We start from the raw sequence: 27,767 nt of genomic DNA, 5'->3' as shown, positions 1-27,767 counted from the left end.
ATAACTTTTCTTTAGCTGTACACAATGTACTTTTATTACCAAACGGAACTTACTTTCTGGATGTACTTTGTATTTTGAAAATGTTATAATTCAAAAAATTAGCCGATATATAGGTGGCTATTTGCCTAAGGGAAAGAGGACGTTCACGTCACACCCACGGATAAAACACGAAATGACTCATGTAGTTGCCCGTTCGCTGGAGTTTGAGCCTGAATCGAAATACCAGTGTTCATATCCACTCAGACACCTGTGGGCAAATAAATCTTTGATTGCAATTCTTTCCTAAGAATTTTAGTTACAACCGAATATTACCGACTCCTTCTGTTACTTAATTACTCGTACTTTACTCAACCTAGTTTGCCCTAATTCTTCCCTGACGAAATTTTAAAATTCAAACCTCATTTTATTCCTGTTATATCAAAAAAATTCTTCTTGTTATTTCATTATAAAATTAGAATAGCTTAGAAGAAGATATCTTACTTCATCTCTTCACATTCCCATCTTAACAACTAAGCTGTAGATTGAAACTAAGCTGTAGATTCAGTTAATCCGTCTAGCGACAATTGTTACTCCAGAACTAACCGAAAATGAAACCAAATGCTCAGTTCTGGAGCAAACTAAATATGGATACAAGGGTACAAAAGGTAAAACTACACGCTTTATTCCATGATGCATTTTATAATGGTGAACGGATTAAGTCAAAATGTTTTCAAAAATCGTGAAACAGACTTACAATACTGTATATTTCATTTTTGCATGCTTTTATTTAAGCTTGCTGAAATAAACATGGAGTGAACACTTAGTTCGTGGACTTGGACAAGTTTATTTTGTTGTTACGTCGAAATAAAAGCAGCAATAACTAGTTTATGTTAAAGGGAGACAGCAGAGAACTACTTAGGTCGGCAACATGGGCACATTTAAATCTATGCAGCTGGGATTACCACAAAGTTAAATCAACTCCACTACAACGATTCGAAAAATAAATTTTAATGCTAGGAAATGGTATATGCAATTATTTGTGATACTGCAGCAAGTTTGGAAAGCAAATTAATTTCGCTAACTCTACTCTTAATTCAGTTGTCTATAATACAAAATCTTTTAATCCTAAGACTTAATATAAACCATGCGATAAAAAATTTGTTAAAGAAATCAGCTTTCAAAAAATTAGTAAAATATATTAATTAATTCATATTTAAATATTTTTGTTGCTTATTATGTGACATGAAGCTGCTTCAAAATATGAATTGAGAGGGACCAGCCTGACCAATATGATGGCTGCAAAAAGAATGACTAATGGAAATCAAATAGGCAGGCATTATAATAGAGAGAAAGATAGCTTCAAGAATTCAATGCTCTTAAATTATCATTTCCCTGATAAAATTTTGTTACTTTAAATATGCTTTTACTTTAATTAACTTTACTTTAAATTACTAATTAACTAATTACTTCGAGTTTCTTACTAAGTTACATTAAATATGCTAAATATGTTTCAAAGTTGGAAATTAACAATCCTAATTCAATTTTTAAAATCGACTTGTTACAGCTAATTTCGTGCTCTTTCTAATTTTTCTCCTAAAGCAAGTGTCTCCCTCGCTTCACCCTTGTCCCGGTTCTAGTTACTTGTACTCGTTTAATATTTTCTGGTGTTATAGAAAGTCTTGATTAAATTTGAAGTTCCTGACACTTGAATATAAATGTTGTGACAGTAATATTTGATATGAAAGTTTTTTCATATTCTTGAAACATATATAGTTAACATGCATAATGTATGTAGTTAATATAATAAACATATATAGTTAGCATAAACAAACATTGTTTTATTTGTTCTTGTTATTTATATAACATTTTTCTTAATTAGAAATAGTTGAATTTGTACTGAAATACGTAAGATGTTTTAGAAATTAACTTTGAGGATTTCATTTGCCACTAATAATCTTGAATGCTCTGAACATCTGAGAGTGTAAGAAATTCTATCTAAAAATCCCTTTTAATCGCAAGTAGAGGGTGTAAATGCTTTATGATGAGTGGTTTTGTTTTTAGATGTGCCTAATACTAGTTTGAGCTTCAGTAAGAAAAATTTGTAAACATTGATGCATGAAACTTCATGTGGATTTTCCGTGTATTTTAATTACGGATAATACTGTTTATAATATTACTTCTAGATTCCCGATCAAATGATATATTAGTAGGGACTAGTGTTTATATAGTAAAAGGTTCGCTTTATCTTTCCAAGATCTCTGTTAACCAACCACTTAGTTATTACCTCAGAGCAATAAATTGTATGCAAATTTTTTCAGGTATTAGTAAAAATTATTTATTTTTAAGTTTATTAGCAATATGAAATTTCTTCATCATCAATGAAAAAGTTTTTATTCAGTCAATTTCACGGTTTCAAACAATGCTTTTATATATCTTCTAACAGTTAAAAAAAATTAAGACAGCAACTGCTAAGGAAAGAATTAAATATATACGCGAGCTTTCCTGCTATAAGCGATGATAATTAAGATGAAAAGTTTTTCCGTATTCAACAAGGTCAAACCGTTTTCTTTGTTCTACTTGGTTCGACAAATTATAAAATTTATCACAATATAATTTTGAGGAGGGATGTGTCTTCTGTGTAATTGTGTCATAAGATCAGATATGCATATTTCAGCATCAAACAGAAATTGCGAAAGGAAAAAATAACCATTTTAAACGACTCAAGCTCAAATCTCCCCATACCCTGCTAGAAAAAAAAACTAAGTGGAGCTCAGACAAGTTTCTTTTATAACCAAGGTAAGTTGCCTCTGTCAGACTATATTAAAAACCATCTATTTTAGCTTAATGGTTATTTAATCGCTTTGACATAAAATACAATTTTTAAATTTTTTTTCTATTTTAACGTTTGTCTTCCTCTGGTTATTAATTATTAATGGAATGACATACAAGTAGAGCTTTAAAGCTACAGAAGAGGCTGAAATCCCCTAACTTTGGTTTAGTTTGATTAATTATTACATAGCACTCCAGGGCTGTCTGCTTAAGAGGACGGAAGCCTTTGTGGAGGACTTTCTAAGAGAAACTGGGTCATATATACTGCAGTAACTTTGGAGTGTAAATTTATTACACATGCAAGTTATTAAGTATACAAATTAAGCATACAGTATGTACTATTTAAATCATGGTTTGTTTAGTTATTATTATAGGTTAAATATTCAAGTAGTTTTGTTTCACTCAGACTACGTAGCAGATTTATGTTTATATCAAGTATAATCGTACCTTAAATATGATAAAAAAATTTTCGTGTATTTCAAATGTTTATTAAAATTATTGCATTAAATAGCAATTATATCAAATATCTTACTGATATTTTATATTCCTACGCACGCTGTGTCATATTTAGTTTAATTTAGTTGGACGCTTTACGTTATTATTATGTGCTACAAAGGAATATATTCGATTTATATGAAGAAATTTCTAAATATTTTTTATACATTTTATGGTAAGAGCTAAAACAGACTATTAGCAAAAATAAAGTATATACATGTTTCAGGTTTTCGCAATGTATATACCTTTTACTTAATTTTTCTGTATTCCTAAGCTATGAGTTAAACTAACGTAAACCTCCAAAAAAATTCTAGTATGTTTATGAAAGAAACTCTGCACCTAAGTAGAGTGCCAGGTTTCAAATCACTTTACTTAAGGTTCAGCTGTTTATTAGGTACCTATTAGTATCTGCGATTGGTTTATATATGCCTTCCGCCTTTTAAGTCTAGGAAAAAGTTTCGTTAGTAGTTTATGTACCTTCTTCCATGTGTTCTCAGGAACATATAACTGTAATATTATTTCCTAAAAATTGCAATAGAAACTTTATTTCAAAGCTTGATTATATAATTTACAAATATTTAATGTTATGCTTATTTTATATATGTTTAACATCATGTATTACAAATAAATAATTTTACATGAGCATACGTAAAATGAAATGTTATTTACATACAAGTTAATATGAAATTTAGTCGTATGAGAGAGATACTGTGTATAGCAATTAGGAATATTAAATCTAGCAACTGAAAATTATTTTTATTTAAGTAGGTACGACACAGCTTTTAAAAACTAAAATATTATTGATAACATATACTGTAATATACAATGCAAAATTTTATTTATTATTATAATAGCAAACGAATGCACCCCTCTGAGAGTTACGGGTTTAGCCTTGAAATTTCAAAGTTCCTCAAAATGTCATGAATAAGTGATATTTTCTTGATTTTAATTAAAAAATGACTCTTTCATTTTGTACCTTGATTCCTTTTCCTCCAATATACATCCAAACTGAAATCAGATACATTAAAAGCTAGCAGAAAGTTTCATGTATAATGAATGTGGAAGGCAATCTTCTGTACGTAATTTTCCGGCCTTAACGCTGAGAGGGTTTTAAGGCCAAAATTAATTATTTTTACATGTAAGAGATTAAACATTTATCTTCCAAAGTTAAAAATCAAATCTCATTTGGAACTTCTTCGTTCTTACAATTTTTTTATTTATAAACCAAAAGGCAATATAAAGTAACTACATTGTTAAAAACCGATATTACACAAAATGTTTGCGAAATTTTTAGACATTTATTACTGCCGTCAATCCTGCTTTTTAATGAGTTTCTTTTGAAATCAAGAGTTAAGCTATATAATTTCTATTACATCTCCCAAAACATTGTTGATTTCCCTCGGAATATTTGTAGAGATATTCTGAATATTTACTGGTTTAATTTTGTATAGTTTGGATAAAGTGGTCATTACTCATGAAGGTTATGACCTATTATAACCAAAACTACCATAAACAAAAAACTCAGTTGGCCTTTTTAAATAGTTTTAATTAACAAAACACAATTGAGATAAAACATTACAATTAAGGGAGGTATAATTACACATTTAAGTTACAAAGTAAATCTCGGGGAAACAGCATGCTTAGTTCATGACTCCCGTACATCGAATGAAGGCTAGAGTCGTTTTTTTTTTTAGGTTGGTGTTTATTCCGGCGGCTGCTAGGTGGCGCTCGTTGAGCCGTGGGGTTACACTATAACATTTCCTTTACCATATCCGTAACTGAAGAATGCATGCCAGAATAATGATTTCAGGCCACAATGATGTCATCTGCAGAAATTTCCTACATTTTACTCACTATTTGAGTGCAGTGAAAGTATACACATCATAATAATACCGAAGTTATGGCGAATATTGCTGATGTTCTAATACCTCCCATCGTCTCGTCACAGGACATCAGTGACAGTGATCGCATTATGATACTACGCACTGACCGACAGGATTGGTCATCAACGACTGTCATAATTTTCTCCTGCATACGAGATGCAGAAGATATCCAACATTACAAAATCGGTGACCGGAAAAATGTCCACAGGAAAAATGATCGCAGGTGTAAAAGCTCACAATAAAAAAGTCCATAAAGAAATATGCCCACATAGAAAAACACTCACATGGAAAAATGATCATTTAGAAATATGCTCACATGAAAAACACCTCACATAAAATTTTTTCACATGGATAAATGCTCACATTAACCTTTTTAGGGCGGTAAATAAAAGCATGGAAACTGCAGTAAAATTTTTCATGTACTGTAATATTTTATATCACTGCCCCTGTACGATATTTTTTCCTGTAACTGCCCATAATTAATTTTTGTTTCTTTATTCTATTTTTGCATACTTTTGATGTATATCGATAGAAATTGATGTTTGAATGTAATTATTCAAGTTTGGAGCCAAAAATGTTGTAAAATTTCTGCAGAAATTAAAAATTTTAGAAATAAAATTAACATTTTTAGGCACTTTGATGATGCCTCTCAGTTGAACATTATGAAGCAGCCTTCGAAAAATCTCCTAAAACCACAAATTGTTGCGAATGCTCTCATAACGCACTAAATTTCTTATTTAATTGTAGCCATCCCAGTATGTAGTTTTCACTTGACGGGCTGAAAAAAGATTTAGCCTCTCAACGTTTGTTATTAGCTAATGTAAATACAGGATGTACTGAAGTAAAATAAAAAAGAAAACATGAAAACTTACATTTGGTAATTGTGAATCATGTAAGAAACTATGATGAAATCGATGATAAAATTAAATGTTTTACGTAATTTCAATAAAATAATCATTCTAAATTCTCATTCCTTATTCGCTATTCTTCTAAATGTTTATATTGTTACGAAATGTACAGGAGCGGTAAGATGGCTTCCCCGCAAAGCAGTTTTAGGGTTGCCATAAAATAGCAAGGGAAGGCAGGGTTGCCACGTTTGGCGACAAAATTGGTGATATACCATGGACGGTCGGAGAACCTTCTGGAACGAATTCTTACCGGTTTAGCCCAGAATGTTGTCGAACACAAACCGAAAGCTATATAAACCCTGCTGGTCCGCAGTTAGTATCGAGAGTGTGCCTCGTCTAGCGAGCCGTGCGGAGTCGATCGAGTGATCGTGGGCAGCGAGTGGGTCTTCGAGTGCACCGAAGGAGTCTCTTATGTTTCGCGGTTAGTGCATCGTCGAGAGAGCGTGTTGAGCTCTAAGAACGACTGAACCGAAGAGTCGGGAGCCGTGATCTGTGTGTCGTCGAGTGCATCGAGAGTTGTAGCATGGTAGTCTCGAGAGTACGTGGAGTTCCGAGAACGACAGAGCAGAGACGGGAGCTGTACTCGGGTGCTTTGCAGTGAAACTGTCTCCACCGTTATAGCCTGATAACCTGAAGGCTGTGTCGCTGATTGTTCCAGCGTGTTTATTGTAATTCTTCGACGATTGTGTAAACGGAATTTTGGAGCTGTCCTGAGAAAACTGGCTAATAAAGTGAGTTTCGATACTTCATCAAGTGTCGTCGTTATTCACTCCAAATCCTCACGAATACCGTACGAACGTGAAGGAAGAAAATAACGTAACAACTGGTGTCAGAAAAGAAGAACGCAACAATATTACAAAATTTGTAACTTACATTTATTATTTTTTATTTTTTTAACAATTAAAATTGTAATAATTTTTCACTGTATAATTCTATGTCATTTTTACTTCCTTTCTCCTATTCATTTCTTAATTCAAAACGGCCCGTTTGTTAATCTTATATAGCAACTGAATCTACACATAAGTTATTAAGTTTTTGAAATATATACCATAGATGTTTTGATAATTTAAATAAATTTTCTTTAGAAAATTTCAAGTAGGTGTACGATGTTCAAATCAATTAATTATGATTCATTAATGTAAGGATATTTCTATGTGAATTATTTATCACTGGGCTTATTTCCATGTGAGCATATTTCTGTGTGAGCGTAAAAAATGCGTGGTGTCAGAAATCGAAACTCTCACACATCTCCTTGCACGGAAGGCGGTTTGAGGTTATTATTATTATGTGTAATTTTCAAATGAATTAATTAATCAAGATAAAACAAAAGATGCTTTCCTTTTTCTCAGCGGGTTCTCAGTGCCAGGGCCACTGGTTGATGATCCTTTATCTTCCATCTATCTCTGCACATCTTTTGAGATTAATTAATCCACAGTTGATCGATACATTCTTTACACAAAACACATTTTAATATGACGCAAAATATCTACATATATATTTACAGATAAAAGGTTTAAAATTTTGGCACGATGCAACGTGTAACTTCTCCCTTCAGAGTTCTCGAACGATCTCTGCCTGTGAGTTCATAGTTAGTACTGACGTGACACAGCAACATCGGATCTCAACAACAGTTGAGTTGCAACATCCTCCGGCCCGGAAGGACATTTTCTGAGTGCGAGATAGTTAGTATCTAGCGTGCGAGATAGTTAGTATCTAGGGTTAGGCAGTCCGTGCGGAGTCGATCGAGTTGTCAGTCGGACAGCGAGTGGGTCGTCGAATTCACCGAAGGAGTCTCTTAGAGACTTAGTGTATCGCGGTTAGTGCATCGTCGAGAGAGCATGTTGAGCTCCGGCAACGACTGAACCGAAGAGTCTGGAGCCGTGCTCTGTGTGTCGTCGAGTGCATCGCGAGTTGTAGCGTGGAGAGTCTCGAGAGTACGTGGAGTTCCGAGAACGACCAAGCAGAGTCGGGAGCTGTACTCTGGTGCTTTGCAGTGAAGCTGTCTCCACCGTGATAACTTGATAACCTGAAAGCTGTGTCGCTAATCGTGTCAGCGTGTTTATAACAGTTTGACGACTGTAAAAGAGATTTTGGAGGTGTCCTAATTAATACCGGCCAATAAAGTGTGTTTCGATACTTCTTTAAGTGTCGTAGTTATTCACTCCAAATCCACAAGAACCCCGTACGAACGTGAAGGAAGAAAATAACGTAACAACTGGTGTCAGCAGAAGAAAACGTAACAATATGTTATTTGTCCTTTTGGCATCTTTTACCAAATCTTCAATTTCTATCAAAAATGTATTATTGATCTATTCCATATGAACCCCAATACTTTAGAAAGAGTCGAATTTTGTGAAAAATCTTCTTCATTCCATACATTTTGTAAATTCGTTTCATTCGTTTTCCACGTCCGCATGTTAAATCCACCTTCTTTCAATATGCGTTCCTATTCCTCGAATGCTACTGATTCTTCATCCGTTTCATTGATTAAGTTGTCAACATAAATATTTTCGGTTAGCATGGAAAATACGTTCGGAAACTGTGACTTGTACTTCTCAGCGTGTACATTAAAAAGTTGCTCTAAGAAGAAACGGCCTGTATGTTGTTCCAAAAATTACCCTTCTCATACAAAGAGCCTTTATTTTTATTCCATTTAATTCACCATCGTTCCATGGAAACTTCAATGCGTTTCTGTCTTCAGTAAGAGAAATCTGCAAGAATGCTTGCTCGATGTCAGCTATAAACGCAATTCGATTTTGACGGAACTTAAGGAGCAATTCTAGTATGTCTGGACACACCTTTGGACGAGGATGCAAACAGTCATTTAATGACAATGAATTCTCCGCATGTGACGAAGCGTCAAAAACCACGCGGCGTTTTGATGTTTCTTTATTTTCTCTTATGACGGATTGATGTGGCATAAAATATGTTTGCGGTGTTATTTCAATGTTAGTCTCTTCGGAGATTCCTTCTTTTAAATATTTATCAATTACTTCGCGATATCTGTCATAGAACTGTTGATTATTCTGAAATCTATGACTTAAACCCTTAAATATAATTTTAGCAATCTTCAAATTATCTCTAAGTACGTTTGAATTATGATTCCAGGGAAGGCAAACAATATAACAATCGTTTTCAAACTTCACAGATTTTTTTGAAATTTTAGAAAACTGAATTATCTACTAATTTGATTTCCGTATGCAAATCGTAATTTATCTCCATAGATTCGAGTTCCCAGAGATTCTTTAGCAAACTAGATATTGATTCTTAAATTAGGATACAATAACACGCCGAACAAGTATTAATTTAGAAATCAAACGACCAAAATCGGCGTTATATTTTCAAATTTTCTCAGAACTAATTTCGATGGTTTTACCGAACCATCATCCTCAGCTGCCAAAGCGTAAATGAAGAGATAAAATATAGTGATTAATTTAGATATTGATTCGTTCTATTTATCTTTATTATTATGAACCACAACCGTCATAGTATTCACATTAGTTGTTGAAACTCCGTAAGCCCTTTCTGTTCCACCAATGGTCCGACATAATTTTGTTTCCACCGTTGCTAGGCCTACCAGCGGCCGAGCGTTAAAGACGCTGAACACTGGTAGCTCGGTTCGAGGTTCGAATCCTGCGAAAGTGCTGGCTGCATGGGCGTTTTAGTGGTTTTCCCCATGTGTAACGTGTATACGAGCCAGTTTCCCTTAGAAAGTCCTCCATGACGGCATCATTCCCTTTAGGCAGATAGCCCTTGTGTGCTTTGTCATAATTAAATAATCCAATCCAATCCACCGTTGCTAAGGTATTAGACAGTCTGTGAACCTTACACGTAAATATTTTTCAATAAAATCCGTTCCTATCAGCAAAGAAATTTTCAACGTTTCCTTGTTCCCATTCATCGAAGGTTATATTCCGTTATTTTTAATAATGTTAACTATTTCATTTCTAGGAGAATGGATATGTGATCATTAATGACAGGAGTAATTAAAGCTTCTATTTTGATTTCATATAGATACTTTGAATGAAGCAAAATGAGACTGGTTCTTTTGACCCTTTGCTGTTTGAAAAATCAATTTTTTAACTTATTTTACTAACTCCGGACGAATCGAAATATATTTCGCAGAAAAAACCTTTTTAATTAGCAAAGAACTTGTTTATTTAGCATTCTAAACATATCAAAAAGGAACATTCCGTGCGTTATCATGCTCAAAGCATATGTAAACAAAACATCACTGTAGCCACAAAAAATCTACATTATAATGAACAAATTAAATTATTGTGTATTGAGTTCGTGCACGTTACTGAACATATTCCCACCTTGCAATTTTAGGAACTTGCAACATATTCTCTACTCAGTTTATCAGTTTCTAGTTCTGACTCATAAGAGAGAGGCCATTTATCCTGCTCTAGTTTAATCCAACCCCTCACACCATCAGCTCTGTTGCAGCATTTTGACTTCACACCGTCTAGAGGGATGATCAGCTGTATTGCTTGAGTTTGGTACATAATGCCTCAGTTATCCGGATTTTGCGCATCTCCTTATTTCAGCTACACGGTTTGCCACAAAAATATTGCAGTGGAAAACTTTTTATGATTCATGTCAGAACTACAGACGAGTCACTCCAAAGGTACACTTGGCACTTTGTCAATTTAAGCGCGTCAATGACTTGACGATACAACCGAGTAGCTCCAAGTAACTCTAATCTGGGAATAGTTACTTCTTTGGCAGCAGCTACTCTTGATTTACATAATACCAATTGTACTGAAGTTTTGCCCTCAAAATATGCACGTAAGAAAATGCATACTGCATAAGATACCTTACTAGCATCACTAAAAGAATGTAGAGTGATATAGCATTCATCAAAGGGTTCAATCACAAGTCTTCTTGAAATTTTACAATAATTCAAGAAGTCTAGTCTTTTGAGCCAAGCCTGAAATTCTCTTTCTATACCTTGTTAAAGATTTTCATCCTAGGAAAATTTCATCTTCCATGTTTTTTGCAGAATGAGTTTTGGAATTAACGTAGTTGGACTAGTAAATCCGATGGGGTCGAATATCCTTTGTGAGATTGACAGCAGAGATCGTTTCGTGAAAGCACTCTCCGAATATGTCAAAGGGGTTAAATTGAAATGAATTTCATCTTTCTCGTGTCCCATGAGAGTCCCAGAATTGGAATGATCTTCTGATAGGAAGTCATGCTTCTATCCTTGAATGGTGCAACAGTCACCCTTTAAGGTCAAAACCTCCTGAAAACATTAGAATTTGGGACTCTTCTTTGAATTTGACTACTTCTTCTTCGGTTTCGAAACTAGCTATACAATTGTCGACATAAAAGGATTTCTTCAATCTAAGTGCCGTTCCTCTTAAATCTTGTGGAGCATTATCCAAATGGTAAGAAATCGTTGCTCCCAACAGGAATCTTTCTTCTTATTACGTGATCCCCCCTTGGCCACTACACGGAAAGGGAGGGATGCCCCGTGGAGGTCTTTTTAAGGGAAACTGGTTCGCATCCACGTTACACATGGGCAAAACCACGAAAACGCCCATGTAGCCAGCCCGTTCGCCGATTCGCCTTCTACCGCTCCCAACAGGAATGAACTGGAAGAAATGCCGAACACGACACGACAGTGTCTGTAGGTAACAATCTCGGTTTGATGTTTGATTTGAATCTTTCCACCACAGGAATTTCAAAAACTCTCTGTCTCTGGTACACAAACTGATTTGTAGGAAAGCTTTCCTTATATCGGCAGTAATACCAATTGCATGTTGCCGAAATTGCATCAAAAGTTTTGGAAGCATTTCTGTTAAATTCGGTCCCTTTTCGAGGCAAGCATTTAAGTAATTTCCATTTTCATCCTTCAAGGATGCATCGAATACAGGTCGCACATTCGTAGTCAGACTGGAATCCTTGATTACTGCTTGATGAGATAAATAGTGATCAGTTTCACTATTACTCGGAGCTACCTCAATTATACCTTCCATGTGCCAGCCTTTAATAATACCACCATATTCTTCGAAATATCCCATCTTCTGCAATCTTCGTGTATTGGCGCAAAGTCTTTTTCCGCTTTTTCTTTATTATCTCCAAGAATCCGATGACTATCCTTCCAAGGTAAACAGACTCCATACCTATTGCCCTCCATTACTTATATGTTTTCTGGGGAAACTTTGATCGTTTTAGTGTCTAAATTCTCCTTAGTCTTCACTTCTGCCGAATTTTTTATGTTAATTGTCTTTAAATTCTGTTCTGTGATCTCCAAATAGCAAAGCCCGACGGTATCAAGCAAGGTATCATGATTTTGCACCAGACCTTGTAAGGTCCAACCCAATTTTTTTCAGTGGCAATAAGTTTTTGTCAATTGAAATGATATTATTCGTCATCAATTCGTCATCATTCGTCGGCTCCTATTAACAATCCGATATCTGGTGTATCTCTACCAGAATTACTGATTTTGATTTTATCTTCTCGATGTAAGGAACATATATGCTTGAATTTCACTCTAGGAATGTATCCACAAATTTTTCTTTATCTAAAACCGATAACTCGTATTTGGATTTATTTTCCATACCTTGTATTTCTATATCAAAAATACCATGGACCTGAGATTCAGTTTCAACTCCATCAAGCAGATTGTGTTCGTGCACGTTACTGAACCCTCTGCGCTTACGGCGTAGTGCAGCTGAAAGAGAATAGTTTTATTTTTTCCTCTCCAATAACCGGTAGTTTTAAGTTCCTTGATCTAATGGGACTAAATCTAGTCTCTTTATTATGTCTTTCCGTAAGTAAGATCTTTGTGACCCACTGTCAAAAAGCGTTTTCACAAGTTCTGTTCTTCCATTATGGACAATCTTCACCATGATCATTTGAGATGAGTTGTTTGCGGTTTTTGGTTAGACAATAAAGCCTCACTTGTTTCGATAGCTACTTTAGGTGCTTCCTTTTTTGAACTTCTAGAACCTTTTAGTTCTCTGCACATCACCTTTACATGACGTTTTTTGCAAAATAGGCACATCACAGAACTTGTACACTTTTCTGCAGCATGCTCAATTTTTAGGCAGTTAAAACAAGCTTTTTTCTTCCTTAGTATATTTTTCTTATCTTCCAATGAAAGGCTGTGCAGCTTAAAGCACTCATAAGAATTATGTGTTTCCTTGTCACATCAAACACAAAAACTAGGGTGTTTCTTCTTTGAATCTCCTGCATAAATACAAGCTGCTGTGGCTGGAACCGAGTCAACTTTGTCTGGAGTAGAAAACCTTGTAGGGGTCAACTGAAGACGCTCTTTACTTTCAACGTCAATTCGGAGAAAATGCAATAAATTTTCTAAATTTTTAGTGTGTGCAACACTTTTTCTACGCTGGCGAAATCGCTCCCATGCGCTCAGAATTTCTTCAGGTAGTGAAGACTCTGCAAGGGGATGCAACATTGCTGCATAAATCTCACTTTTTACCCCCAACGTCTCCAAATCTCTGAGTTGGGTCTCTAACTTATAAGTTGGATAGAGTCATATTTCCTTTTTTGCCAGCTTGAGCCGAGACCAACTTTAATAATTCGAGAATATAGATTTCTACCAGTAATTTATTGCGTGCAAATCGAGATTTTAGCTGCTTTATAGCTTCTTTATAATTCGCACCTGAAAGGGAGGATAACTATCTACGAGCTCTCTCGCTGGAGATCCAACGACCGTTGCCTGCAATAGGTATTGAAATTTTCATCGTCATCTACATTTACATCTTCGTCGATTTTCTTAATCTGCCTCCAAAATCCTAATCAATTTCGGGTCTCCCCATTAATTTTTGTAGCTCTAACTTTGGTAATTTAAAGCTCCTCTTCGTCAAATTTTTTCACGTTCCAGGTGTAATTACAGGAGTTGAATTTACCATTTTATTTTGTTTTTTAAACTGATATATTTATCACAATAGTTTTCATTCGTGTCAAAATCAGCCAAATATTCACTTTCGTGTTCACTTTCCAACAAAAGTTCGGAAATTTGTGAATGAACTTCTTCTAATCTCTTGAATTTACCTTCCAATTGTGAGCTCAGTACTTGGAGTTGATTAACCTTCCCGTCAGGCTTTCGAATTTCAGTAAAGAATTGGCAGTAATGGTAAACGATTGTCTTAGAGGCTTACGCTTTCGTAATAAAATTTCCAAGATTTTAAATTCAATATGTCCAATATAATCAAATAATAAAGGATATAAACAAATAAATCATAAACTCACTTGATAAATTCCAATACGAAATCGGTGTTTCGTTTTCTTCAAATAGACATTCCGTCCTGTCAAAGGACGCCAGTTGTTTGAAATTAATAAATTTTTTAACTTATTTTAATAACTCCGGATGAATCGAAATATATTTTGTAGAGAAAACCTTTTTAATTAACAACGAACTTGATTATTTAGTATTCTAAACATATCAAAAAAGGAACATTCCGTGCCTTATCACGCTCAAAGCTTATGTAAACAAAACATCACTGTTGCCACAAAAAAATCTACATTATAATGAACATATTAAATTACTGTGTGTTAATTGAGTTCGTGCACGTTACTGAACACTCTGCGCTTCCGGCGTAGTGCAGCTGAAAGAGAATAGTTTTATTTTTTCCTCTCCAATAACCGGTAGTTTTAATTCCTTACAGATGTCCTCGGTACTAAATGTTCGCTGCGATCCTAAATGCAACAGCGCGCGAACTCTCTGCTGGGCCCGATTGTTTATAACTTTAGCTCTGAATGTCTGCAGAAGAACTGAGTTATTTATTATTGCGAAACTGAAAACGGAAGAGACAACTGCCGCTTAAACAGGTCTCTTGTCTGACGCGTTCATTTCGTCATAATGTATCAATGTAGGTTGCCGTTGATTACAAATGTGACACGTTAGTTTCCATTTACAGTTCCTAGCTAAATGATACATTTTAAAGCAGACGAAACAATTCCCGCTTCGCATTAACGCTTCCTTTCTTTCTGGTACACTTTTTCTACGTGATTCTGACTCATGTTTCAGAACAGAATAAGCAGCTATTGGAAAGATATGTGTTTAACTCTGCCGCTGAAGAAAATCTACCCTCAATTATAATCCCGATTTCTTTCGTTGTCTCGAAAGCGTTTTTGAAACTGCCGCTTGTGTTTTCAGTGAGATTTTCTTTCAGAAACTTTAAATGGGTTAGCTTAATTAAATATCCTGTACGCTCTTGACTTTCTATTTCCTTTCTTAGAAAATTTAGCAAATTAGTAATTTTTGTCTGGTTATCATCTTCATATTTCCTATTAAATTCTAGTGCATTTGGAATCACCTTTATTAGTATCAAATGCAATAATGTATTATACAGGTCTGGCAGAATATTACCCAATTTTAATCCTCTAATTTGTACTTCACAATGGTCATATAATTTTCGAAGTTCTGTCACATCGCAAGACTCTTTAACCAGAGTTAACAAATTATTCATGTTGGAATTTATTATTAGTTCCTTACGACCGAAGTGATCTTTCAATATTTTCACAGCCTTTTCGTAATTTTCTACTGTTAACGGTAACCCTTGTGTTGTAATTTCTGCATCGGAAGTAAGAATTGACTTTTAATAATTAAATTTATCTACTGCATGTACACGTTCGTTTTCATGTACAGCTGTCTCAAATCGTGCTCAAAACCGGGCCAACTGCACACTTCTTTTCCCGAAAACGTTTCCAAGGCCAATTTTGGGAGTTTAATTTTGTTTTGCGATTTAGTGACAGTTCTACATGAAGTAGAACTAGGGCTATGTGGCTTAGCATCTAAATATCTTTTCGCGCGTAATTTCCAAACAATAATTTTACCTATATACTCTTCTCTAGAAATTATTACATCTTCTAAATCCTTTACATCAATTAAAGTTTCTATATTCTTATCCGAAAAAATCAGTTTTTCTTTACTAATTAAATGAGCTACTGTTTCTTCAACTGCACATTTAACCCCTTCATTAGTAATTTCTGTTTCTATCTTATTTATTAGTTTTGTAACTAATGTTCTTATAGCAAATCGTTTCTTTTTCAATTTTTCTAGATCGATTTTTGCTTAAGCAAGATCTTTTAAATTTCAATTCAAATTCAACGCAGTGGCCCCACGTTATGACGTCACAATTATTATTATTATTATTGTTATTTTCACTTCAAATAAATTAAGTAATCAAGGCAGAACAAAAGATGCTTACCTTGTTCTCAGCGGGTTGTTGTCAGGGCCACTGGTTGATGATTCTTTACCTTCCATCTATTTCTGCAAATATTTTGAGATTAATTAATCCAAATATGATCGATACATTCTTTACGACGCAATATATATATATATATATATATATATTTACATATAAAAAGGTTTAGAATTTTGGCACGACTCAGCGAGCAACTTCTCCCTTCAGAGTTCTCGAGCGATCATATTTGAACCCGAAAGAAAACTTTTCGCGAACATGGAAAATAAAGAACTACTGCGTTTTAAGGCTACTGCTAAAGCAATTACGGAAGTGGACCTGCTGATGGTGCACTTTGCCTTCAAGTAATTTAGGAGAAAAAAAGACTACATGGCAGGAGATCATACTGAGGGACTCCAAGTGTTTGTACCTATGGTAAGAACGAATTTTCATAGATATTGACACCATTAACTTTTTATCAGCACATATAAATGACTATTTCCCATAATCACAACTTTATAACAAAGTGATAAAAAGATATAGAAGACTACATCTTATCCTCGAACTACTGCACAACCACTCTTGACATTTGGCCTCTTACTCGGAAGAAATATATGAAAAATCTTTATAGTAGTAAGTAGACCGCAGTCATAAGCAGAAATTCATTCTTTCTCACCTCAAAATGTATAACGAGAATAGAAATATTAAAACTTATTGTGCAGTAACAAAACATTTTCGGAATAGATGAAACCATAATGGCCCTGAAGCGACGATTATCAGTTCACGTCGTGTAATCTTGTCTTTTCACCGATAACTAAATTCGTCATAATCAAGAATTTCTGACAACACTTAATTCGTCATAATCAAGAATTTCTTACAACTCTTGATTCGTCATAATAAAGAATTTCTGACAACTCTGTGTAGTCAGAAATTTCAGTTTTTCCACAGGTATTATGAACTATGGGAAAATGAGAATCTTCATTTTCAAATCCTTGTATAGATTTAACGAACGCATAAACTTTGGTGCATTTGCGACAAATCTAAGATATATGTTCTGGAAGGACTGATGTTTTTTTTCTATACGCCGGCTGCTAGGAAAGCATAAGTTACGATACGTCAGGCCCTAGTCCTGTAATTATAGCACTATTAAAGTTGTTATACAACCATCTAGTCTCATATAAAATAACATCATTAATAATCAGTGGCATAATTTGTAATATGTAATATGAAAACTACACGCTTGTAGCTAACGTAACGAGCCCGCTCGCCTTTTTGTTGCATTTCAGCTGCATATTATTTCCATCAAAGAAGTTATATAATTATACGTTTGAATAAAAATGATCATCACAAGGCATTCTAGCTTTAATCATCGTTATCCTCTTTCTTTTCTCTACATCACAATATTGAAATATTTTTATTAATTTCATAAAGATTATGGATTTTAAGATTTCTGTATTATGCAGATTTGGCAAGACTATTAAAATACGATAAAAGCAAACTCGCTGTATCATTCTCGTTACGATCATTTGACGTTCCTGCTCCAGAATGATCTGTAAAGTAAACTATTGCCCTACGTCATTAACACATAGCGCGTACGGCAAAATCGCGATCCACAAAGTTGACTTTCTATGTTTGATATGCTTTCTTTAATTATGTCAAAGCTAGATGCCTAAGAGCATGGATGCCTTCGTGGAGGACTTTCTAAGGGAGAAGTTGGTGGAAAACATGAAAACGGCAATGCAGCCTGCTCGTTTGCCGAGATTAGAACCCCGGACAAAATTGCCAGTGTTCAGCGAATGTACAGCTTGGCCGCTAGCGGGCAGTAACTTTCAATGAAAAAATCGGATTAGGTATAATTCTGATTAATAAAGTATGCAGAGTTTACATAAACCAAAATATTATAGTAATTAATCTAAAAAAATAAAGCAAATGTTAATTGAAAAGATTTCTATTACTGTTTAATTAGTAGGTATATGATACAATTATGTTTTAAAAAGCTGGTGATTTTTTTACTTGGGACAATGTCACTGATTTAAGCGTTTCCTGGCAAGAAGTGCAAAGTTTTTCGGTACCAATAATAAAGTAACATTTTCTTTCTTCATTTGTTTCAATCTCCATTACAAAATCCAACAATTCTTGTACCTTTTAACATTTTAACAATCGGTTGAGATTAATAATACTATATATACTTATAATTTTCATTTTTTAAAATTTCTCAATAGCTACTGTAGAATCGCATTTCTGCTCTCCAAGCGTAATGGCAAACTGCGCATTCAGTTGATCAATGTTACACGAATTTCGCATACTGCGCATGCCCAGAGGAGAATTTGGCGTAATTATGACTTTGGTACAATTTTAAAAGAAGATAAATAAGGTATGGGGTTGATATTCTGTTATCTGGGCGGAAACAGTTCGGGATTTTAAAACTTGTTAGGTTGTAAGTTAATTTATTACTTAGAGGGTAACTTTTGACTTTAAACTACTCAAATTTTTGTTTAAGAATGATAACAAAACAGAAAACATCACAGGATATATTATCTGAATCTTTATTGAATATACTTGTGAGGAATAAAAGCAAATGCGTATGGTCAATAACTATATGTTCCATTTGTAAACTTTAACAAATTAAAAAATAAATCCAGTTTAAATTACTGAATTAAAGTCAAGGAAATTATTATAAATAACTGATATTATATATAACGTTTATGAACAAAATGAAATGAAACAGAAGCAAATGCATTAAGCACAAATAAATATCGCTTGTATTGTAATTGTAAATAGTCGATAAGACCTACATGATGAACAGGCTTATGAAATGATTGCTTATGCTTAGTCGCCAGTATTTCCTGCCATGCCAACGGTACACCACTGAGCATGCGCAGTAAATGAAATTCTTTGACATTGATCAACTCAATGTGCGGTTTGCAATTACGCGTTCTCCAAGGCTTAAGTTGCATTTCTTTCCCATAGTTCAGTAAAAAGAGAATGAAATTAAATCGACATATAATATCATAGTTATGCTTTATAATATAGAAGCTAGCGTACTGAAAGCAACTGTTCCCGTTTTTAACTCCTAATATCGGATTTTATACAAATTTATAAATCGGAGAGTCGTTTCGATGCGGAAATTTTTCTCCTGTTAATTTTAAGCTGTTTCGAGATCAGTTTTCAATTTGAATCTATAAGGTATATAGAATAAAAAGCTAAAACTTTACATTAGAAAATAATAAGCTTTACCACGATTTTCAAAGCCCCTGAAAAGTCAAAGCATTTTTCTATATGCGTGAAGTAAAGTCATGCGAATAGAAATGTGAAAACATTTTAAACTCACGAAAAATTGTCTTTTCGATTGAGGTAAAATTGAACAAAGAAGCGGAAAACTGTGTGCAATTTTTTTTTTTTTTTGTCAAACAGTAGTCTTTAAGACAGTGTATCCTTGTTGAAAATAATAAATGGTATTTAATCATAATACTTTATTTATTACCTGTAACTTTCTCCCGCTTTAATAATTTTCTCACTTTAATCGTCCCCATGTGTAACGTGTATACGAGCCAGTTTCCCTTAGAAAGTCCTCCACGAAAGGCATCCCTCCCTTTAGGCAGATAGCCCTCGTGTGCTTTGCCATAATTAAATACACCAACACTTTAATCGTTTTTTTCCAATGTTCCTGAAAACCGATAGATGGAAGTTTTACTGCATGTCCTGTTTCAAGAGTTTCGTTAATTCGAAAGAATTACAATGTTAAGTTTGAAACTGCTTCACTTTTAAATGATTAATTAATTCAGACTGTGAGGCATTAAAAGATTACTAATTATATACCTTTCGGGCGATTGTACATCTGTATAATAATTCTAAGGTCTAATTATGAAAAGCTTAGGATGAAGGCAAAGCTAGCATTTAAACACTTCTTTAAATTGTTCCCATTACTCATTTCAAAAGTCCATAACAAGTTCCTTTAGAAAAATATAAAGGTTCCTCTAATTCCTTTATAAAATATAAATGTTATTATAATATTATGATAATATTAATATTTTGTTTGCTGAGAGAACTTTTAATAAAGAGTTCAGATGTGTGGAAATTATACCTATATTTTTTATTTTTAAGTCTTAGAAGGACTCTTTCTTAAGAAGATGACCTCTGTGAAGGAAATATCAAATTCTGAGAACTCAGCTGTAGAACAGGTAAGAAAATGATTGTGTTTCGCAATGATTTCAATACAGATCGAAAATTTAATAATTACTAAAATATATGTACCATTATTTTGTACCATAACATAAACACTGGATTCTACAGTAAGCTATCATACCACGCTCTCTTGATGACCCAAATAACGAAAGAAGTATGGAGTGATTACAAGGAATAAGTGAAATGCGAATTTGCTTTCGACAAATTATCAATATAAGGCAAACACTGAGAACAGCAGTACCTACTTTATCGGGTTTTTCTGTGTTATTTTTATGTGGACTTAAGATATACAGTTGAGAAATTACTAAACGTAGGACTACATATTTTCAACCTAAATTATCCTTTACTGATTTTCTGCGACTGTAGATAAGACTGTAGTTTGATGTCAATAGCAGTGACATACAATTCTAACTCCCCTTCATGCATTCACTTTTATCATTATGTTTAATTTCTGTAACGGCTGCAGTTATATAGTACTTACTGGCTATTTCTCACCCCCCCTCTTGAATATTTATCTTGAATTTTATAGCGTATCACTTATATCAGTGGTCTCAAACTGAAAGCCAGATGGCAACCACCGAAGCAATATTATAACAACCTATTTCATTTATGCATTTACTGCATAAAGAATACGGTTTTCGAAAAGTTTTAGTTACTTGAATTTATGCAATTGCGCCAAGGCTGTGGGGAGGGATGCCTTCGTGGAGGACTTTCTAAGGGAAACTGGCTCGTATACACGTTACGCATGTGGGACCACGAAAACACCCATGCAGACAGTCCGTTCGCGGGATTCGAACCACGGACCGAACTACCAGTGTTCAACGACTTTACCGCTCAGTGACGGGCCTTAGTTATTTGAAGTCCTAGTTTATATTATTTTCATTTCTTTTAAACACAACTGTGAATAACGCACCAGAAAATATATAAATACCGAAAATTAATTTGCAGTGTGATATGAATCTCATTCAAAAATTTGCCGATACAGATTTTAATATTTATTCGTATTTATTAAAAAAGGAATGAACTCATTTATTTTTTTTTGCACTAAAATTAATAGCTTTGTTTGCAAATAAATTTATACGCTTATTTTTTTCACATCTGGAAATTAATAAAAAAATTAACCGATGATCATCGACAATGCGTGATGAAGATAATTTTTAGTGTTTTTTCTCCGAGGCTACATGTTTTATCAGAATCGAAATGCCATCAAGTGTCAAGTTGCAGTAAGAAATAAAGAAGTTTATAATTATTATTTTCACACATGTATTTTTATTTATATATTGAAGAAAAACATAATGAGTAGGAATAAAACATTATCAGCATAAGGCATTATTCATTTATTATTATTTGTTCCCAAATTTTGTTCCACTTGGTAAATTTTCTGAAAATATAGGAAGTATTCATAATTTGTTTATTTTTAGTTTAAATTAAAAACAAGTTATTCAATGATTACTTAAACATATTAGACAGAGTTTTAATAAATGTCAATTTGAAAATTTAGTATATTTGAATAACAAAGTATAGCCAATAGAAATGTCTTGCAGGCAACAAAGTTTGAATTTCAGAAAGTAAGTAATAATAAATTTGAATACTTTTCATTTGAGATAGTAGTGTTATTTTTTATCTATGCTTTGATAAATATTTAATTAGCAAAATTTAAAATTTTTTTAAAACAGTTTTTAAGAAAATGTTTTATTTTGTTAAACAAAATTTGGCCAGTCGGTTATTTTATTTTTATGATCATGAATTCGCTGAGTTTTAGATTACTGATTTAAATCATCTATGTTGAAACCGCAACCTGCAGGATGCATGTGTCCCGGTGAGTTTATGTATACTGCCCGAAACGAAATTAATTTCAGTTCATGCAAAGAATGAGGTTCACCTGCACTGTAGTACAAAATTTTCAAAAGCCTGCTAAAATTTAGATTTACCTGACTTCTAAAGCTTTACTTTCGTAGCGCCAAAAGTACAATTGTCAAAATATTGAGCACTATTGAAGGTAAGATCTTGCATACATGAACATGTATGCACGCCTATCCCTCGAGGGCGAAGTGTTATTGTTATGCAGTTACGTAGATTCTTAGAAGGTTTGATTTTGGATTATTTTAAATTCAAGCATATGTTTGTAGAATATTACTATCAATAGTCTGCAGGTATATATTTAAAAACAAACGGAACATAGCTTATGAAAATAAAGATTAATAATAATAATTAAATAATTATTTCTTTTTTAAACGACAAGCAGGAAAAGATATATTTTTAAGTACTTTTGTATTAGAATAACCTCCTTAGTAGAAGTCGCCAAATTTTCAGAATGAGCTAAAGGCTAGCAACCATACGCACAAATATTCATCAACCAACCAGGTTCCTAATTATTCCTCAGTCAAGAAACTGCCATTTTCCGCATGAGTTCTTTTTGTTATATTCCAGGTTCAATGGTTTTTATACACAAACTGTGATATTTTTTGCCTCTGAATTTTAAATTAGCCTAGAAGTGTACCACTTTAGAGGTCGTCCGAGAGTGGGAGAGGCGATGCTAAGGAAAAGGGCAGTAAGGAGTGTTGCAACCACAGAATAATAATGAAATATGAAATAAATACATGATATATAAAAATGAAATGGCAGAACGAATGTAAAAATATAAAATGCGATTGTAGAATTTAACAGCAATGGAGGAAACTGCGGTATAATGTCTGCAGAAATACGGTATTGTGGCTCAAAATCGCCAAAGGAAACAATTGTTTTGAATCTGTTGTTAAAGCAATCTCCACTACATTTGTATCAGAGCAACTGAAATAAAAACAAGCTTGTAAGTAGATTTCTTTATTGATTTTCCAACAAATATCCATTTATAATACGAAATATATATGTAATAATATTTATGCGTGTAAAGGAGTAATTTTTTCCAACTGAATTCAAGGATAACAAGAGTCATTATGCTTTTACATCTGCACAAATTGCGCCAAATTGCGCTAATACGTAGCTACTTATTTTGTGATCAAACATTGTTCAAGAAGTGGTTTGCTTTGCAGTGAAAATGTGATATTAAAAATATAGCATGCCGCCCAATTCGTATGGTGGTCAGGGAAGCTGACTGCGATGCCGAAGAACCTGGGTTTGAATCTCGGAGAAGGCATGGTTGTAACTATCCGTCCCTTCATAGGAAAGGCGATGGTGGCCCACCCATTAGGTGCCTCCATAATAAACAGACCACCATATCCGGCCATTTAATTACATTAATGGACTGGGTTACATCTGTAATTGTTCACAATCTGCCATTGGAAAAAAAAATATAGCATTGAACTTCATTATGTTACACAAGTCATTTTGTCGCACCCTTTCTCATGCCCTTTAATAACTGAAAAATTAACTCCTTTAAGATACCTTCTAAATCAAAAGCGGCAAAACATAATATCGGTGGTGATTTCACAAGTTAGAGTGACAATAATAGGGGTATATAAAGTTTAATAAAATGCTAAAGCAGATAATATTCAAATATCTCCAGAAAACAGTAGGATAATTTCAACTCATTTTGCTATCTTATCTAAACAATTTTATTGCAGATTTAAAGATTTAACAAAAGAATTGTGTGCTGCTGGTAGGAAACTCTTAAAATGTAGGAAAACATTAGTTCTTACAAGCAGTATTAGGGTACTATTATGCAACGCTATTTGACAAATTTATCGAACTGATATATATGATACGAATTTGGAGCTATATGTTTTTTTTTAAAAAGAGGTATGCTGAATTTCAGATATTACTTCTTAAAAACGAAAGATTGTACAAAAATGTGCATTAGAATTTTTCACGTTTTTTTCAACAATAATATTTTTGTGAATCATTCTATTCTAATATGACATATGTAAAAAGCTTAGATAGAAATCAATTTACAGATTTCCGTCTTTATTCAGCAGAGCATGTATTAAATATAAAACTGATTTGCCCCAAACAGAAAAATATTTGTCACAATGTCAAAATTACATAACATTATTTAAACATACTATTGAATCCATTAAAGTTTACTTTTTATGTTTGTGTTATTAAACTTTGAGGTATTTTATGATAGAAAACTTTGAGGTATCTTATATTAGAAAACTATGAGGGTACTGCGGGCTGCGTAACTTAATTAAATTAAATGCTTGGCATCATCTTCCACTTCCATGGAGATAAAAATGTAACTGAAATTTCAATCGACAGTATATGGCGAATTGGGTATTTTAGCAAATTATTGCTATCTTAGTCATTAAAGTGGATGAGATGATAAAGGAACTATAATAAAATAGTGTTTGATAGAACTGTTGGAAAAGTAAATTATTTGTTTGAAATTTTAAAACAAAAACGGTGTGGAGGCAGAAAGTTAACACAGAAAACTCTGGAAGTCCAGTCTTTAGAATGCTTCATAAAGACGCCAGTATAAGAGGTATTTATGCACAGTGGGAATGGACACCCTCCCTTTTCTCTCAACAGCGAAAATGCAAGGATGGAATAATGCTTTCGTGAACTTGCCCTTTTCCGAAGGCCATCTCTTACCATAGAATACTATGCTCACTAGTGATACACCTTGTGCTATATCGGGTACACCCCCTACAGTACATTAGGTCATTACATGTGTTCGTTGTAGTGGAAGAGAATTAATTCTCTTAGAAAGGTAAATCAGTGGTCATCTTCATAACATAACAACTTTTATATTTAATAAGAACAAGTTACAAGGATCCACGCCAGTTCGAGCGGAACTGCACTGTAACTGAAATACAGATATGGTTTACACTTACATAAATATAGTTCCTTTACAGCTGAAGTAACAGTTTCAGCTAACACCTCATTATTCTCTCCCGCGCAAAAACTGTAGGTTCTTAAAGATCATACGTAGATGGTACTTTGCTTGATGATTCCGCTGAGCTAGTGGTTGAGGTTGTTCAACTATCGCTGGGAATATCCAGTGCTCTTGGAGAGCTGTCACTAGGAACAACTGGAAGAGAAAGTACGTCATACTGGAGTAATGAAGGCTGGCTTCAAATCGCCAATTCCAATAACGGATTCTTTTCCATTTATTAGAATGGCTAAGTGATTACCAGTTCTTTTGCCAATATTATTGGAACCATTATACGATTGTGTTAAAGTGCTTTTACTGTGTCATTGCGTACAGAATCATGAGAGAATATTCCTAAGAGGTGCAAAAACCAGAAAGGTTTAATATGTGCAGAAATAGAAGCTGGATATTACACCCGCATAGTATTTCATGGATGTTGATTGAAAACTGCAGGATCAGTCTACAACAGGTGCTTAGAGAGCTCTAAGAATTCTCCTGGTAAGGATAACATTGTTCCTTAGAATATCTGAGAACAGGTACCATCAAGGCCCTCTTTGAAAGCTCGGCGGAAGCCCACACAATTATAGTTTACTAGGTCATTCCCCGTGTTCGCTACACTGGAAGAGAAATAATTCGCTTTAGTAAAATAAATCAGTACTTATCTTGCAATATAAAAACTTTTATATTTAACAAGAACAAATTAAAAGGATGCATGCGTCTGCACGCGAGTGAGTGGAACTCTACTATTCACTGAGATACGGTTACCGTTACATACATTTCCTTTACAGTTAAAGTTACAGTTTGAGTGTATAAAATGATGCAGTTAAATAAACAGTTAGAAAATAAATAAGATTTAAGAAACTCAATTACATTTACATCGGTACACGGTTTATAGTTATTTCATTATCCGTGTCTCGATTTCACTGTCGAGAACTTCGTGAAGATTTGAAAATGAGTTAAAAATTATTTAATGTAATTAAACCCGTTACTGTTCTTTTAAATGAGCAAGTTCAGCTTCAATACGATACCAAAATAACAAAAGTTAAAATATACCTGTAAAAACTGCTGTTAAAAGACAGCAAAAGAGTCAGGAATTAAACCAAAACTGACATTAAATTAGAAAAAAACTAAAAAATGTACTAGTGACGATAATTCGAAGAAATAGAGATTTCTGCGGAAATATTAATACATTACTCTAGATGTTTTAAAATCATGTAATAGAATCATAGTGAAATGTAGCTCGATAATTTCATAATATAGAAAAGCTGATGTGTAAACCACATGATTTTCTTGTACGGAATATTAAATTATACGCATTTTTTACTGCATTTCATTTAAACTTTTATTGCCTCTAATTTCATTAGAGGTATATTTCTCATTCAACTAAGTCATTCTCACTTTGCAGGAAGTCAAAAGGACATAGAAACTCAAAATATTTTCATTAAAAATTTAAAGATATAGAAAAACATAAAACACAACAGTTACAGTTTTTACGCAAAAACAAGAAATTCGGCCAGTAGATAAGAAAGTAGATTTTTCGGTGCACAAAAGTAAACCACCCTGCGAAAAAGGACTTAATTCACTATTCTGCTAAATTTCAAATGTAAATAAATATGGCTGTGGTAAAAACAATTAGGCTTAGCTGCACTTAAAAAACTTTTAAAATGAATTCTACAATTCTACAACTATTGCATACAGATTAACTAGGGCAAAAAAACCTTAACTGGAAGATAATAATATAATTTAATAAATTTTAAAGCAAAAATTGCACAGTTTACTAACATGTAAGAATAAAAATCTGAGTTAACTAAGTGGAGTAACAGAATGGGTATATATGTAATAGAGTGGGTATAATATATATATATATTTATATGCTTTTGGTGCGGCTGGATTGCAACCAAAACGGAAGGTGCACAATTGCATCTTATAGTAGTCCGATATACAAAATTTCATAATTCCGAGGTTACTCGTTTTGGAGTTATGCGAGATGTACGTACACTGAGGAAAAAAAAAAAAATTCTCCCGTTGTACGGGACCGATTGACTTGAGCTTGCGTTTCTCATGCCCCGAAAGCACGACTTAAGATATGTATTAGATTTATATATAGCATCGTTCTAATATAGGTATTTTGACACAAAATCGAATTTTTTCTGAAAGAATTTGGCAATTTTTTTTTTTTTTTTTTTCAATATTGCTATTTTACCACTCAAATTAAGCCAAGCTGCCAAGTTTTGTAAAAATCGCATGCGTAGTTTTTAAAAAATTAGCTTTTAAAATTTTAGCTTCCAGTGCTAATTAAATTTGATATATATTTATTACTATATCTTTTTTATTAAACGTACTTGATTCCTTCTTCCAGAATTCGAAATTTAGGCTTAATCTAAATATAAAGTGCACATTTTGTATGATTTTTCTTAAATTTATATTTTTTAATATTTTTATAAGTTTTTCGAAAAACATTTTAATTTATAATCTATAAAATATTTACCATCGTCTTGAAGTAGATGTATTTCTAAGC

At 33.5% G+C, this 27,767-nt stretch overlaps 1 protein-coding gene across 3 annotated transcripts in view; it reads left to right on the top strand.

Annotated features, from left to right (window-relative positions):
• Positions 1–2,617: 2,617 nt before the first annotated feature.
• Positions 2,618–27,767, top strand: part of LOC118190014 (SEC14-like protein 2) — a 90,028-nt gene continuing 64,878 nt past the window's right edge. Inside the window, exons 1-2 of one of the 3 annotated variants that reach the window (XM_085810609.1) lie at positions 2,618–2,775; positions 20,359–20,435. In XM_085810609.1, coding sequence (XP_085666735.1) covers positions 20,385–20,435 — 51 coding nt within the window. In that variant the 5' untranslated portion in view covers positions 2,618–2,775; positions 20,359–20,384. The remainder of the gene's footprint in view (positions 2,776–20,358; positions 20,436–27,767) is intronic. The other 2 variants (XM_085810610.1, XM_035360697.2) reach the window with 2 other exon arrangements.

Source organism: Stegodyphus dumicola, chromosome 2, assembly GCF_044657685.1.
Source record: "Stegodyphus dumicola isolate Sdum_Otavi_A_Nest chromosome 2, ASM4465768v1".
In the NCBI taxonomy this organism is placed as follows: Eukaryota; Metazoa; Arthropoda; class Arachnida; order Araneae; family Eresidae; genus Stegodyphus; species Stegodyphus dumicola.
This window is presented reverse-complemented; position numbering and strand designations above follow the sequence as displayed.